The following is a 17,691-nucleotide window of genomic DNA, read 5'->3' on the forward strand; positions in this document are numbered from 1 at the left end:
ATCAGGTAATTCTAGAAAATAGATAAGCGACAAGACTTTTGTCAGGGACTGTATATACATTTAAAGGGATAACCTTTGTCCCAAACCTGTATGAGGGAGAAAAAAATGACTTTGGTAGTCAATGGTTGCTCTATCTGCTTTGTTACAAACATTCTTCAAAATATCTTCTTTTGTGTTCAGCAGAACAAAGAAACTCATACAGGTTTGGAACAACTTGAGGGTGAGTAAATGATGACAGAATTTTCATTTTTGGGTGAACTGTCTCTTTAATGAGCATCAATTTTATAATGCTTGCCTAAATACTTATTTACCAGAACATGGAGAAAAAAATATTGCATAATCATTCTGAATGCTTGCCACTACTCTGTAGCATTTCCTACTTTTAGACAGCAAGTTTTTCCTCCAAAACAGCAATTGGAAGGCATGAGTCATTAATAAGCTCGTTCCGTTGTGATACACCGCAGCGCTTGTGCAGCATACAGAAATTAAACAAAAAGGCAAATGAGATCTAAATGCCAGCACGAGCACGAATGTGCATTTGCTCAAACATTCAATTTGCGTTTTCAGCATTTTGCTTTATCTAATGGCTGGAGAAAAGCCTCTCGTTTTGCTCTGCTTCATTTTTCATGTGCATGGGCAACGTGACTTGGCATGTTGACTTTAAAACACTGTGACAAATCCGTCAAAATGACCCACATGCGTTTGCACGGTATACCGCGGAGCCTGGACTTTTGGCTGGAGTATGTGAGGTTTTCTGCGAGGCAAGTAACAGTTTAACTACTGTATTGATCTCAGAGTGCTGTGGGGTTTGGGCTTTTATCCAAGTTAGAAATGGGGGTAAAACGGACATGTCTTATGGGACGTGGGCCTGCGTTGACAGAGCTGCAAGGTTCGATGGTAAAGATCTCTGCTGGAGTTCATCGAGCCGATGCGATCTCTCTCTCGTGGTGGAGCAGTATATCGACGGATACGTGGAGAGGTAATTTCGTCCGGAGAATTGAGCAGTTTGCAAGCATTATGAACAGAAGAAGAGTGGTAAAACGCTGAGTGTTTTATGCGTCACCGGTGTGTGATCAGTGTTTACTGTGCGGCGGGTTTAAGCACAATATAGCCTAGTAGGCTACACGTGTAATCAATACAAAACTGTGTATAAAATGAGGTACAAAATCCCTTAATCTGTTTGCAAACGAAGCCAAATCTGTATCTCATGACACCAGCTAAGTCAATACACGATGTGAACTAAGTGGAATTAATGATCCGTTTAAACAGATTCAGCCCATGAACTACTCCAACCTCTTTTGCATACTTGAAAGAAGTTAAAGTTCCCATAGATCACAATGTATTCTTGTTTTTGCTGGTCTAGGTGGTCACTAGCTGGTCAACCAGAAAATCAAACCACATCGATCATGATAAACAACGTGGTGCTACTGTAGTGAGCAACTTTAGAGTTTATCTATCTTTCTTTTGTTTTTGTTTGTACACTCAACGGTTCAAAAGATTCTGGTGAGTTAGATTTTTTATTATTATTATTATTGATCATGGCTGCATTAAAATGATTGAAAGTGACAGTAAAGCGTTTTATAATCTTACAATCGCAAAAAATATGTTCTTTTGAACTCAAAGTATGAAGCAGCACAACTGTTTCCAACACTGATAATAATCATAATGGTTTCTCGAGCAGTAAATCCTCATCTGAGAATGATTAGTGAAGGGTCATGTGACACTGAAGACTGGAGTAATGATGATAAATTCAGCTTTGATCACAGGAATAAATTACACTTCACATAGAAAACAGCTGATTTAAAATGTAATATTTCACAGTACTACTGTTTTTGCTGTATTTTTGATCAAATAAATGCATTCTTAAAGAGCAGAAGAGACACATACATTAAAAAAATCCTTTTGAGCCCAAACTTTTGAACAGTAGTGTATATAATATTTATTTGCCAATACTGGATATTTAATTCGTAGATGTTGCATATTTGCCTGCGTATTTTAAGGTTTATGTTATTATCTATAGCACTAAATGGATAATAGATAATGATATATATCTGCAGTCTGCAGTGGTCAGGATCTATCAAAAGTGCTCCAAGGAAGGAACAGTGGAGAACCGGCCACAGGGTCATGGGCGGCCAAGGCTCAGTGGTGCACGTGGGGAGCGAAGGCTGGCCCGTGTGGTCCGATCAAACAGACGAGCTACTGGAGCTCAAACTGCTCCAGAAGTTAATGCTGGTTCTGATAGAAAGGTGTCAGAATACACAGAGCATCTCAGTTTGTTGCGTATGGGGCGGCATAGCCGCTGACCAGTCAGGGTGCCCCATCCCTGCCAAAAGCACCAACAGTGGCACGTGAGCATCAGAACTGGAATGGAAGAAGGTGGCCTGGTCTGATGAATCACGTTTTCTTTTACCTCACGTAGATGGCCGGGAGGGTGTGCACCTTACCTGGTGTACACATGGCCCCAGGATGCACTATGGCGGGAAGTAGCCAAACCGGCCATAATGTTATGCCTGATCAGTGCATGTATATATTTAAGAGTGTGTGTGTGTGTGTGTGTGTGTGTGTGTGTGTGTGTGTGTGTGTGTGTGTGTGTGTGTGTGTGTGTGTGTGTGTGTGTGTGTGTGTAAGCTATGACTTTATAGAACCTGGAATACACATTTTTAATGATGCTTTATAGTCTGAATATTGAAATTATGGCCACTACAACAACATGACAATATTTGTTTCTGTAGTGGCCATAATTTCAATATTCAGACTATAAAGCATCATTAAAAATGTGTATTCCAGGTTCTATAAAGTCATAGCTTTGTGTGAGGAACAAACCCATAATTAATGTTTTTTTAAACTGATAATCTTCTGCACTGCTGTAAATAATGTCAGAATTGGTGTCTGAACGATTCCTTAAGATGGTTAAGCTGTCTAGTTGGCATTGATAGTACCCGGCCTGCTGGTCTGTTCCGTGAGAAGCTCAAATCTCCCTCCTCTCGTGTGAAACACAGAGCGATTCATCTCGTGCTCGAGTAAACGGTGACCAGGTGGTTGAAGTCAGTGGCGTCGCGGTGGTGTGGATGTGACAGGTGGCCAAAGGGCAGGTAGGAAGCGGCGATATGAACTCCGCTGTCTCAGAGCAGGAAGAGCGGAGGGAGGGCCGCAAGGGGGCTTCACGCAGCCCAGCCGGAGTTAATGGGATCAGACGTGGAAAAACAGGATCTATCTGCCAGTTAATGTTTAATCCTCTTCAGCTTCGGGCTCCAGCCATCTGATAATTCTTGGGCTGCCTCTCTTCATCATCAAGGTGTCAGAAGGAAGTGCCTCTGTAAATATTTAATTGGTTGCAGTGTGCCGCCCACTTCTCTTCTTCATCCTCTGGCTCTCCTTCCACAATGTTCTGTTGTAGTCTTTGTCCTTGTCGCCTCATTGACTAATGGCCAGCTGTAGTATAACAATTCAGTGGCTGCAGAAATTCACAAAATATTGAAACCAATATTAAAAATAAATACTGTCATAAATCTTGAATGCTTTGGAGCTCAGACTTCAGTTTGGTCTTTTTTTTAAAGAGATATTATTGCTCAGGCGAAAAAAGTTTAAACTTTTTTTGTGTGAAAAGTTTGCTTTGAAAAAAATGCACGAAAATACAATTTTCAATTTTTATATGAAACATATTTTTTCCAAAACAATAAAAATCTATAGGAAATCGAGCTTTCCTATAGCTCAATGAGTAGAGCATGGCGCTAGCAACGCCGAGGTCATGGGTTCGATTCCCAGGGAAAGCAAGAATTGACAAAAAAATGTAAAATGTGTACCTTGATTGCAATGTAAGTCGCTTTGGATAAAAGCGTCTGCCAAATGCATAAATGTATGTAAATGTAAATGTAAAAATCTAAACTATAAATGTAATCAAATTTGAGGTTGATATCTTAGAACATGAGCTTCCAGTTTGTTTGTGTGCTGTACCAAATGCTGATTTTCGTCTCCCATTCATTTCCAGTGCGTTCATTTTTGGCAGCGTTTTTTGTCCCCCAGAACCATTTAAAGGTGCACTATGCAACTTTCCGTCCACTGGAGGGCGCCTATTCAAAACAAATGCGTAGATTGATGACGCCAAGTTTGAGTGTAGCATCTTGGGAGATGTGGTCTTCACCTCACAGCCGGTGGAAAATAGGACTCGGGCAGAAATCACGTTCATGCGGTTATTAACGTTACTGTAGTGTAAAGCAGAGCAGGACTGAGTGTTGTGGAGCTGAGCACGGCCGCTGGAGCGATTGTTAATGAAATACACGCCTCGCGAAAACCGGGACTTTTATTATGACGGGACACAGTCGCCGGGCGCCTGCACTGATCCGCTCTTTCGGTTATGATTATGAGGTAATGCAGCTCTGTTTATCCTATTAGATACGTTTAAGTGTGTTTAAAACGATGTTATGACGTTACTCCGTGCATTCACTTGTTCACACTGCTAATAGTAAAGCGCTCCTGCCAAGTAAAACCCGAAACCGTAACGCAGATATGACGCGATTGACAGGCGACTCCCTCAAACGCTATGCTGACACGTCCCGGTCCTTAGTTAAAATAGCAATTTTCTCACAATTTACAAATAGTTGAAAACATTTGGGATATTGTAAGTACTCAACTGAACAAAATATATAACACCTGCCTAGTGGTTTTTGGATATTTTACTGCAAAAATACTACATAGTGCAACCGTTGCAAATTGTGTGTGTGTGTGTGTCTGTCTGTCTGTCTGTCTGTGTGTCTGTGTGTATGTGTTCACACAGCTAATGCCAAAAATAGTTTGTACCATGCCAATAAAATGAAAATGTTTGGTCAAAAAACACCAAACAGCACGAGACGGTAAATAATAACACAAACAAAAAACAAATGAGCTACTTTTATTTTTACAACAGTAAGTAAAAATAAATCAAACGTATATCATCATCATAATGTTAACTTTTTGTTACATCAATCATTCCAACTTTGTGTAACATTATAACTGGCAATCGGTGGAGGAAAAAATATAATTTCTTCATACTTTTCCTCCTCGAGCAGGTTATTGTGACATTTATTATTTCCTCCAGATCCTCAGCATTCATGATAGTCTGGCTTTCAAAAGTTTGCGTGTTTATTTGATCATCAAGGGCAGCGAGCAATAGATGTGCAGCACAAAGGCGTCGAGGCTCTCCGCCGTCGAACTCCAGCCCGCTTTTGTTAATAACTTTGCGCCAGAAGCAAGTGCAATTACAAACGAGAGCATGTAAAAGTCAAGGGGATACAAATCATGTTTGAATTAATGTCCCACAGGTCTCTGGGAATCAAGCCCCGAAGCCTCTCTGTGGCGAAGCACCGAACGCAGCAAATGATGCATCTGTTTTAGGCCCAGTGAACAGTTAAAGGATGCTGAGGGTGTCTCTAGACATGGGAGACACGCTTTAGGAAGACATTTAACTTTGAAGGACAGAGCTAAAGAGAGCTTTGAGTTGTTGGACCAAGAGATGAAATGTAAGTGCTGTTGAATTAATGCCAGAGCTGCAACATGGTGTTAATGATCTGAAGAAAGTAGCTTCTACAGTGAAAACTGCTGTTTCGGCTCCTGTGGATCCATGGTTGTTACAGTGCTGACCGTTTTATCTTGTTTTGTGTCTTTTTTCATTTTAATTGTTCATACATTCTTATTTTGTATATCTGTATCACTGATTTCTTCCATAAACCTCAAATCAAATGTTTCAATCACAAATGTACTAACTAACTGTAACCATGGGATTGTGGCACAAATGAGGGATACTCATATCAAATGTGATATTACTAATTTAGACATTAAATGTATTAAAGGTGCACTATGCCACTTTCCGTCCACTGGATGGCTCCTATTTAAAACAAATGCGTAGTTTGATGACGCCAGGTGTGAGTGCAGTATCTTGTGACCGGTGGAAAACAGGACACGGGCAGAAATCATGTTTATGGATGCAGTTATTAACGTTACTGTAGTGTAAAGCAGAGCAGGACCGAGTGTTGAGGAGCTGAGCACGGCCGCTGGAGCGATTGTTACACAAATACCCGCCTCGCAAACACCGGGACTTTTATTATGACGGGACGGGACACATTCGCTGGGTGCCTGCACTGATCCACTTTTCCGGTCATGATTATGAGGTAATGGAGCTCTGTTTATCATATTAGATACATTTAAGTGTGTTGAAAATGATGTTATGACGTTACTCTGTGCGTTCACTTGTTCACACTGCTAAGAGTAAAGCGCTCCTGACAAGTAAAACCCGCTGAAACCGAGGGTAACCCAGCTAACAGGGAACGTTCTCAGAACGTTGGCTAACGTTCTCTAAAAGTTCTCTCAAAGTTATCAAAAAACGTTCTTGCAGTAACGTTATTAGAACGTTGTGCCAACGTTATTTGCTGTTGAGTAACGTTCTAAAAACGTTACCTATAAAACGTTTTTCTTACATTGTTAGTGGAACGTTTTAAAAACGTTACTACATTAAAAAAGTATTAGTCATTACAAATTAGTCATACAGCTTTTTTCTCAAACTTCAGATACATAATTTGTATATCCAGAGACAACTTAATGACACTTAAATGCTATTTTCGAGTATATATTTATTTTTTTACAATCAGAAGAAAAATCTAGTAAACTAATTATGTATTAAATATAAATGTAATATAAATATAAAAGTCAATTATAAAAGTGGTTTTAGCTTTTTTTAAGAAAGTATAAGATGTCAATAAACAAAAGCAAGTACATTAAAGGAGAAAACAGGAATATTTTATTTGATCATACTCCACACCCTTATAAGAACGTTTTTTAACGTTCTTAGAACCTAATGAGAACGTTAATACAACGTTCCACAAACTGGACATTTCAACGTTCCTAGAACGTTCAAAAACGTTTTTAGAACTTAATGGGAACGTTAGGGAAACGTTCTTATAACCTAAAATTGTTAGCTGGGAACGCAGATATGACGCGATTGACAGGTGACTTTATTGCTCTATTGATCATATTAGACTCATCTGAGTGTGTAGAGATGATATGATGAGTGTGAGGAACACAGCTCTGATGATCATATTAGACTCATCTGAGTGTGTAGAGATGATATGATGAGTGTGAGGAACACAGCTCTGTTGATCATATTAGACTCATCTGAGTGTGTAGAGATGATGAGTGTGAGGAACACAGCTCTGTTGATCATATTAGACTCATCTGAGTGTGTAGAGATGATATGATGAGTGTGAGGAACACAGCTCTGTTGATCATATTAGACTCATCTGAGTGTGTAGAGATGATGTGATGAGTGTGAGGAACGCAGCTCTGCTGATCATATTAGACTCATCTGAGTGTGTAGAGATGATGTGATGAGTGTGAGGAACACAGCTCTGCTGATCATATTAGACTCATCTGAGTGTGTAGAGATGATGTGATGAGTGTGAGGAACACAGCTCTGATGATCATATTAGACTCATCTGAGTGTGTAGAGATGATGTGATGAGTGTGAGGAACGCAGCTCTGCTGATCATATTAGACTCATCTGAGTGTGTGGAGATGATGTGATGAGTGTGAGGAACACAGCTCTGTTGATCATATTAGACTCATCTGAGTGTGTAGAGATGATGTGATGAGTGTGAGGAACACATCTCTGCTGATCATATTAGACTCATCTGAGTGTGTAGAGATGATGTGATGAGTGTGAGGAACGCAGCTCTGTTGATCATATTAGACTCATCTGAGTGTGTGGAGATGATGTGATGAGTGTGAGGAACACATCTCTGCTGATCATATTAGACTCATCTGAGTGTGTAGAGATGATGTGATGAGTGTGAGGAACACAGCTCTGCTGATCATATTAGACTCATCTGAGTGTGTAGAGATGATGTGATGAGTGTGAGGAACACAGCTCTGTTGATCATATTAGACTCATCTGAGTGTGTAGAGATGATGTGATGAGTGTGAGGAACACATCTCTGCTGATCATATTAGACTCATCTGAGTGTGTAGAGATGATGAGTGTGAGGAACGCAGCTCTGTTGATCATATTAGACTCATCTGAGTGTGTAGAGATGATGTGATGAGTGTGAGGAACACATCTCTGCTGATCATATTAGACTCATCTGAGTGTGTAGAGATGATGTGATGAGTGTGAGGAACACAGCTCTGATGATCATATTAGACTCATCTGAGTGTGTAGAGATGATGAGTGTGAGGAACACAGCTCTGCTGATCATATTAGACTCATCTGAGTGTGTAGAGATGATGAGTGTGAGGAACACAGCTCTGATGATCATATTAGACTCATCTGAGTGTGTGGAGATGATGTGATGAGTGTGAGGAGCACAGATCTGTTGATCATATTAGACTCATCTGAGTGTGTAGAGATGATGTGATGAGTGTGAGGAACGCAGCTCTGATGATCATATTAGACTCATCTGAGTGTGTAGAGATGATGTGATGAGTGTGAGGAACACAGCTCTGATGATCATATTAGACTCATCTGAGTGTGTAGAGATGATGTGATGAGTGTGAGAAACACAGCTCTGCTGATCATATTAGACTCATCTGAGTGTGTGGAGATGATGTGATGAGTGTGAGGAACACAGCTCTGTTGATCATATTAGACTCATCTGAGTGTGTGGAGATGATGTGATGAGTGTGAGGAACACAGCTCTGCTGATCATATTAGACTCATCTGAGTGTGTGGAGATGATGTGATGAGTGTAAGGAACGCAGCTCTGATGATCATATTAGACTCATCTGAGTGTGTAGAGATGATGTGATGAGTGTGAGGAACACATCTCTGCTGATCATATTAGACTCATCTGAGTGTGTGGAGATGATGTGATGAGTGTGAGGAACACAGCTCTGCTGATCATATTAGACTCATCTGAGTGTGTAGAGATGATGTGATGAGTGTGAGGAACACAGCTCTGCTGATCATATTAGACTCATCTGAGTGTGTGGAGATGATGTGATGAGTGTGAGGAACGCAGCTCTGATGATCATATTAGACTCATCTGAGTGTGTGGAGATGATGTGATGAGTGTGAGGAACACAGCTCTGTTGATCATATTAGACTCATCTGAGTGTGTAGAGATGATGTGATGAGTGTGAGGAACACATCTTTGTTGATCATATTAGACTCATCTGAGTGTGTAGAGATGATGTGATGAGTGTGAGGAACACAGCTCTGTTGATCATATTAGACTCATCTGAGTGTGAGGAACACAGCTCTGCTGATCATATTAGACTCATCTGAGTGTGAGGAACACAGCTCTGCTGATCATATTAGACTCATCTGAGTGTGTAGAGATGATGTGATGAGTGTGAGGAACGCAGCTCTGCTGATCATATTAGACTCATCTGAGTGTGAGGAGATGATGTGATGAGTGTGAGGAACACAGCTCTGTTGATCATATTAGACTCATCTGAGTGTGAGGAACACAGCTCTGCTGATCATATTAGACTCATCTGAGTGTGAGGAACACAGCTCTGCTGATCATATTAGACTCATCTGAGTGTGAGGAACACAGCTCTGCTGATCATATTAGACTCATCTGAGTGTGTAGAGATGATGTGATGAGTGTGAGGAACACATCTCTGTTGATCATATTAGACTCATCTGAGTGTGAGGAACACAGCTCTGTTGATCATATTAGACTCATCTGAGTGTGAGGAACACAGCTCTGCTGATCATATTAGACTCATCTGAGTGTGAGGAACACAGCTCTGCTGATCATATTAGACTCATCTGAGTGTGAGGAACACAGCTCTGCTGATCATATTAGACTCATCTGAGTGTGTAGAGATGATATGATGAGTGTGAGGAACACAGCTCTGCTGATCATATTAGACTCATCTGAGTGTGTAGAGATGATGTGATGAGTGTGAGGAACACAGCTCTGTTGATCATATTAGACTCATCTGAGTGTGTAGAGATGATATGATGAGTGTGAGGAACGCATGCAGCTCTGATGATCATATTAGACTCATCTGAGTGTGTTGAGATGATGTGATGAGTGTGAGGAACACAGCTCTGCTGATCATATTAGACTCATCTGAGTGTGTAGAGATGATGTGATGAGTGTGAGGAACACAGCTCTGTTGATCATATTAGACCCATCTGAGTGTGTGGAGATGATGTGATGAGTGTGAGGAACACAGCTCTGTTGATCATATTAGACTCATCTGAGTGTGTAGAGATGATATGATGAGTGTGAGGAACACAGCTCTGTTGATCATATTAGACTCATCTGAGTGTGTGGAGATGATGAGTGTGAGGAACACAGCTCTGTTGATCATATTAGACTCATCTGAGTGTGTAGAGATGATGTGATGAGTGTGAGGAACACAGCTCTGTTGATCATATTAGACTCATCTGAGTGTGTAGAGATGATGTGATGAGTGTGAGGAACACAGCTCTGTTGATCATATTAGACTCATCTGAGTGTGTAGAGATGATGTGATGAGTGTGAGGAATGCAGCTCTGCTGATCATATTAGACTCATCTGAGTGTGTAGAGATGATATGATGAGTGTGAGGAACACAGCTCTGTTGATCATATTAGACTCATCTGAGTGTGTAGAGATGATGTGATGAGTGTGAGGAACGCAGCTCTGCTGATCATATTAGACTCATCTGAGTGTGTAGAGATGATGTGATGAGTGTGAGGAACACAGCTCTGTTGATCATATTAGACTCATCTGAGTGTGTGGAGATGATGTGATGAGTGTGAGGAACGCAGCTCTGATGATCATATTAGACTCATCTGAGTGTGTAGAGATGATGTGATGAGTGTGAGGAACGCAGCTCTGATGATCATATTAGACTCATCTGAGTGTGTAGAGATGATGTGATGAGTGTGAGGAACACAGCTCTGATGATCATATTAGACTCATTTGAGTGTGTGGAGATGATGTGATGAGTGTGAGGAACACAGCTCTGATGATCATATTAGACTCATCTGAGTGTGTAGAGATGATATGATGAGTGTGAGGAACGCAGCTCTGCTGATCATATTAGACTCATCTGAGTGTGTAGAGATGATGTGATGAGTGTGAGGAACACAGCTCTGTTGATCATATTAGACTCATCTGAGTGTGTAGAGATGATGTGATGAGTGTGAGGAACACAGCTCTGTTGATCATATTAGACTCATCTGAGTGTGTAGAGATGATATGATGAGTGTGAGGAACACAGCTCTGTTGATCATATTAGACTCATCTGAGTGTGTAGAGATGATGTGATGAGTGTGAGGAACACAGCTCTGTTGATCATATTAGACTCATCTGAGTGTGTGGAGATGATGTGATGAGTGTGAGGAACACAGCTCTGTTGATCATATTAGACTCATCTGAGTGTGTAGAGATGATATGATGAGTGTGAGGAACACAGCTCTGCTGATCATATTAGACTCATCTGAGTGTGTAGAGATGATGAGTGTGAGGAACACAGCTCTGTTGATCATATTAGACTCATCTGAGTGTGTAGAGATGATGTGATGAGTGTGAGGAACACAGCTCTGTTGATCATATTAGACTCATCTGAGTGTGTAGAGATGATGTGATGAGTGTGAGGAACACAGCTCTGTTGATCATATTAGACTCATCTGAGTGTGTAGAGATGATGTGATGAGTGTGAGGAATGCAGCTCTGCTGATCATATTAGACTCATCTGAGTGTGTAGAGATGATATGATGAGTGTGAGGAACACAGCTCTGTTGATCATATTAGACTCATCTGAGTGTGTGGAGATGATGAGTGTGAGGAACACAGCTCTGTTGATCATATTAGACTCATCTGAGTGTGTAGAGATGATGTGATGAGTGTGAGGAACACAGCTCTGTTGATCATATTAGACTCATCTGAGTGTGTAGAGATGATGTGATGAGTGTGAGGAACACAGCTCTGATGATCATATTAGACTCATCTGAGTGTGTAGAGATGATGTGATGAGTGTGAGGAACGCAGCTCTGCTGATCATATTAGACTCATCTGAGTGTGTAGAGATGATGTGATGAGTGTGAGGAACGCAGCTCTGCTGATCATATTAGACTCATCTGAGTGTGTGGAGATGATGAGTGTGAGGAACACAGCTCTGTTGATCATATTAGACTCATCTGAGTGTGTAGAGATGATATGATGAGTGTGAGGAACACAGCTCTGTTGATCATATTAGACTCATCTGAGTGTGTAGAGATGATGTGATGAGTGTGAGGAACGCAGCTCTGCTGATCATATTAGACTCATCTGAGTGTGTAGAGATGATATGATGAGTGTGAGGAACACAGCTCTGTTGATCATATTAGACTCATCTGAGTGTGTAGAGATGATGTGATGAGTGTGAGGAACGCAGCTCTGTTGATCATATTAGACTCATCTGAGTGTGTAGAGATGATGTGATGAGTGTGAGGAACGCAGCTCTGCTGATCATATTAGACTCATCTGAGTGTGTAGAGATGATATGATGAGTGTGAGGAACACAGCTCTGTTGATCATATTAGACTCATCTGAGTGTGTAGAGATGATGTGATGAGTGTGAGGAACGCAGCTCTGCTGATCATATTAGACTCATCTGAGTGTGTAGAGATGATATGATGAGTGTGAGGAACACAGCTCTGTTGATCATATTAGACTCATCTGAGTGTGTAGAGATGATGTGATGAGTGTGAGGAACGCAGCTCTGCTGATCATATTAGACTCATCTTAGGGCTGGACGATATGGCCAAAATTCATATCACGATATTTTTCTTAATTTCGGTCGATACGATATAATTCCGATATCGATATGAACTATATAAAAGCTTTAGAAAAAACTACTAAGAACTGCCACAAAGGATGTCTGTACCTACAAACTTCTGACAAATGTATTGGCCAAGTCAATGAATAGTCCTCCTATAAAACTATATAATATTTTAGAAATAAAACCAGTACAAATAAATTAATGTTCACCTTTTATTTGTATTTAGCCTTTATATGAAAAAGAAATGTGAAATCAACATCAAATAAACATAAGACTCTCACTTTATTAATATTAATATCTTTAAGTTTAAACTATAACAGGCTGATTATATTATTCTTAATATAGATTAAACAAAAGTGCTTCAGCCAGGATTCAGCCTGACTCAGAATATAGCGGATGGATCTGCTTCAGATGGTGGATCTGCTTCACAGCGTACAGTGCTCCTATGCCGCAGACGCAGTTTATTGAGCATTTTCTCAATAAGGAATAAGTTTTAAATTTCAGTGAAGAACAATTCATATAGCGCTCTATTTTCCATTTATGCAAAATTATAGCATATATTTAATACTGCATTAATTTAATTAAAAATGCAGTAAACAACGTAATACAGTGAAATATTATTCTGATCTACATCATCTGTTCACTACGTGAATATATAGTAAAGTGTCATTTATTTCTGTGATCAAAGCTGAATTTATCATCATTACTCCAGTCTTCAGTGTCATTCATCATTCTCATATTAGGATTTGATGCTCAACAAACATTTATGATTATTATCAGTGTTGAAAACAGTTTTGTTGCTCATGATGCTCCTTCATTGCTTTCATATATTGTCGCAATCGTCTGACTGTCGATCGTCACCTTTCAGCTCATAACGATTGTTTTCCTTCAGCTGCAGCTCCAGCGTGACAGTAACGTTAGTTCTACGAATCCGCTTTTGGACTTTCTGTGAGAGAGCGTCCTCCTCATATTTAGATACGAATAAAATGACAGGTCATGCATAGATAATTTTTTGTCTCTGAAATTAAATCTTGATGTATTCACGTTGGTTTCTATGTATACACTTGCCCTCAAGAAGCGCGCAATCAACCGAGGTTAGAGAAAGCGGTCTTTAGCGTCCCTGTTAAATTGCCCGCCCTCGCTCCAGGTAACGCCGTTTGGAATCCCGCTCGGAGCGGGTCGACTAGGACCGGTGAGACCCAGTAAAAGTGCGGAGGACACGCCGAACCACTTCCACCCCACTGAATTAACGTTCGTCTTTCTTCTCTTATCAACTATTTCTTTCTCCTTACTTGTGGAAGTTCGTTCAGTCACATTTGTGTTGCGGTCAGGGAAACTCTTTTTGTAGCTAAAAGTAAAACTTGCTGCGTTGGATCTATCAGCCTACTACTGCTGAGCACTGACTGCGTTTCTGTGGTGTACGTCATCGCGCAAGTAGCCAATCATGTTCTGCTCTTTCTGACGGCTGCGCCCTGAACGTCAGTCAGTGAGGAATGCTGTAATATATTTATCGAAATATCAGAAATGTGTTTAAAAATCATATCACCGTTATTGAAAAAAATTATATCGCGATATATATTGATATTGAATTATTGTCCAGCCCTAACTCATCTGAGTGTGTGGAGATGATGAGTGTGAGGAACACAGCTCTGCTGATCATATTAGACTCATCTGAGTGTGTGGAGATGATGTGATGAGTGTGAGGAACACAGCTCTGTTGATCATATTAGACTCATCTGAGTGTGTGGAGATGATGAGTGTGAGGAACGCAGCTCTGTTGATCATATTAGACTCATCTGAGTGTGAGGAGATGATGTGATGAGTGTGAGGAACACAGCTCTGTTGATCATATTAGACTCATCTGAGTGTGTAGAGATGATGAGTGTGAGGAACACAGCTCTGCTGATCATATTAGACTCATCTGAGTGTGTGGAGATGATGTGATGAGTGTGAGGAACGCAGCTCTGCTGATCATATTAGACTCATCTGAGTGTGTGGAGATGATGTGATGAGTGTGAGGATCACATCTCTGCTGATCATATTAGACTCATCTGAGTGTGTGGAGATGATGTGATGAGTGTGAGGAACACAGCTCTGTTGATCATATTAGACTCATCTGAGTGTGTGGAGATGATGTGATGAGTGTGAGGAACACAGCTCTGCTGATCATATTAGACTCATCTGAGTGTGTGGAGATGATGTGATGAGTGTGAGGAACGCAGCTCTGTTGATCATATTAGACTCATCTGAGTGTGTGGAGATGATGTGATGAGTGTGAGGAACACAGCTCTGTTGATCATATTAGACTCATCTGAGTGTGTAGAGATGATGTGATGAGTGTGAGGAACACAGCTCTGATGATCATATTAGACTCATCTGAGTGTGTGGAGATGATGAGTGTGAGGAACACAGCTCTGATGATCATATTAGACTCATCTGAGTGTGTAGAGATGATGTGATGAGTGTGAGGAACACAGCTCTGCTGATCATATTAGACTCATCTGAGTGTGTGGAGATGATGTGATGAGTGTGAGGAACACAGCTCTGTTGATCATATTAGACTCATCTGAGTGTGTGGAGATGATGAGTGTGAGGAACGCAGCTCTGTTGATCATATTAGACTCATCTGAGTGTGAGGAGATGATGTGATGAGTGTGAGGAACACAGCTCTGTTGATCATATTAGACTCATCTGAGTGTGTAGAGATGATGAGTGTGAGGAACACAGCTCTGCTGATCATATTAGACTCATCTGAGTGTGTAGAGATGATGTGATGAGTGTGAGGAACGCAGCTCTGCTGATCATATTAGACTCATCTGAGTGTGTGGAGATGATGTGATGAGTGTGAGGAACGCAGCTCTGCTGATCATATTAGACTCATCTGAGTGTGTGGAGATGATGTGATGAGTGTGAGGATCACATCTCTGCTGATCATATTAGACTCATCTGAGTGTGTGGAGATGATGTGATGAGTGTGAGGAACACAGCTCTGTTGATCATATTAGACTCATCTGAGTGTGTGGAGATGATGTGATGAGTGTGAGGAACACAGCTCTGCTGATCATATTAGACTCATCTGAGTGTGTGGAGATGATGTGATGAGTGTGAGGAACGCAGCTCTGTTGATCATATTAGACTCATCTGAGTGTGTGGAGATGATGTGATGAGTGTGAGGAACACAGCTCTGTTGATCATATTAGACTCATCTGAGTGTGTAGAGATGATGTGATGAGTGTGAGGAACACAGCTCTGATGATCATATTAGACTCATCTGAGTGTGTGGAGATGATGAGTGTGAGGAACACAGCTCTGATGATCATATTAGACTCATCTGAGTGTGTAGAGATGATGTGATGAGTGTGAGGAACACAGCTCTGCTGATCATATTAGACTCATCTGAGTGTGTGGAGATGATGTGATGAGTGTGAGGAACACAGCTCTGTTGATCATATTAGACTCATCTGAGTGTGTAGAGATGATGAGTGTGAGGAACGCAGCTCTGTTGATCATATTAGACTCATCTGAGTGTGTAGAGATGATGTGATGAGTGTGAGGAACACAGCTCTGTTGATCATATTAGACTCACCTGAGTGTGTTGAGATGATGTGATGAGTGTGAGGAACACAGCTCTGTTGATCATATTAGACTCATCTGAGTGTGTTGAGATGATGTGATGAGTGTGAGGAGCGCAGCTCTGTTGATCATATTAGACTCATCTGAGTGTGTTGAGATGATGTGATGAGTGTGAGGAACGCAGCTCTGTTGATCATATTAGACTCATCTGAGTGTGTTGAGATGATGTGATGAGTGTGAGGAACACAGCTCTGTTGATCATATTAGACTCATCTGAGTGTGTGGAGATGATGAGTGTGAGGAACACAGCTCTGATGATCATATTAGACTCATCTGAGTGTGTAGAGATGATGTGATGAGTGTGAGGAACACAGCTCTGTTGATCATATTAGACTCATCTGAGTGTGTGGAGATGATGTGATGAGTGTGAGGAACACAGCTCTGCTGATCATATTAGACTCATCTGAGTGTGTTGAGATGATGTGATGAGTGTGAGGAACACAGCTCTGTTGATCATATTAGACTCATCTGAGTGTGTGGAGATGATGTGATGAGTGTGAGGAACACAGCTCTGATGATCATATTAGACTCATCTGAGTGTGTGGAGATGATGAGTGTGAGGAACACAGCTCTGATGATCATATTAGACTCATCTGAGTGTGTAGAGATGATGTGATGAGTGTGAGGAACACAGCTCTGCTGATCATATTAGACTCATCTGAGTGTGTGGAGATGATGTGATGAGTGTGAGGAACACAGCTCTGTTGATCATATTAGACTCATCTGAGTGTGTGGAGATGATGTGATGAGTGTGAGGATCACATCTCTGCTGATCATATTAGACTCATCTGAGTGTGTGGAGATGATGTGATGAGTGTGAGGAACACAGCTCTGATGATCATATTAGACTCATCTGAGTGTGTAGAGATGATGTGATGAGTGTGAGGAACACAGCTCTGATGATCATATTAGACTCATCTGAGTGTGTAGAGATGATGTTCTGACGTTACTCTGTGTGTTCTCTCAGCGTCTGCTGTGACTTCTTTTTTTTACTATAATATAGTGCACTTTTAATACCATAAAAAACATTTGACCATTTCTGCCACAATACTGTGGTTACAATTAGCGTTACTACATTAAATCCATGGTGATTGTTGGCGATTTGTGCCCTAAAAAGCTTTATTTTACTTGTTCATTCATGGCACAATGTATCTTCTGGTTTCCACGTCTGCTGTTTGTTCCGAATCCATTATTGGTCCGAGCTGATATACGAGTAGTGTGTTTTCATTCTACTTTCATTTTGTTTCTTGTAACGGCAGCTCTTATCCGTTGGGTGGTGACACCAGTGCAACCGCCAACTAAATTTTGTTGCACCAGCTGGAAAAA

General features: G+C 40.9%; 1 protein-coding gene across 2 annotated transcripts in view; it reads left to right on the forward strand.

Annotated features, from left to right (window-relative positions):
* The window catches only part of iglon5 (IgLON family member 5), a 342,705-nt gene that overhangs the window by 214,280 nt on the left and 110,734 nt on the right, over positions 1 to 17,691 (forward strand). Inside the window, exon 1 of one of the 2 annotated variants that reach the window (XM_067447820.1) lies at positions 844 to 979. The exons of the other annotated variant lie outside the window; for it this stretch is intronic. Coding sequence (XP_067303921.1) covers positions 856 to 979 — 124 coding nt within the window. The 5' untranslated portion in view covers positions 844 to 855. Of the gene's footprint in view, positions 1 to 843; positions 980 to 17,691 lie in introns of those variants that run through there. 2 annotated transcript variants of the gene reach the window in all.

Source organism: Pseudorasbora parva, chromosome 7 (genome assembly GCF_024679245.1).
Source record: "Pseudorasbora parva isolate DD20220531a chromosome 7, ASM2467924v1, whole genome shotgun sequence".
Taxonomy (NCBI): Eukaryota; Metazoa; Chordata; class Actinopteri; order Cypriniformes; family Gobionidae; genus Pseudorasbora; species Pseudorasbora parva.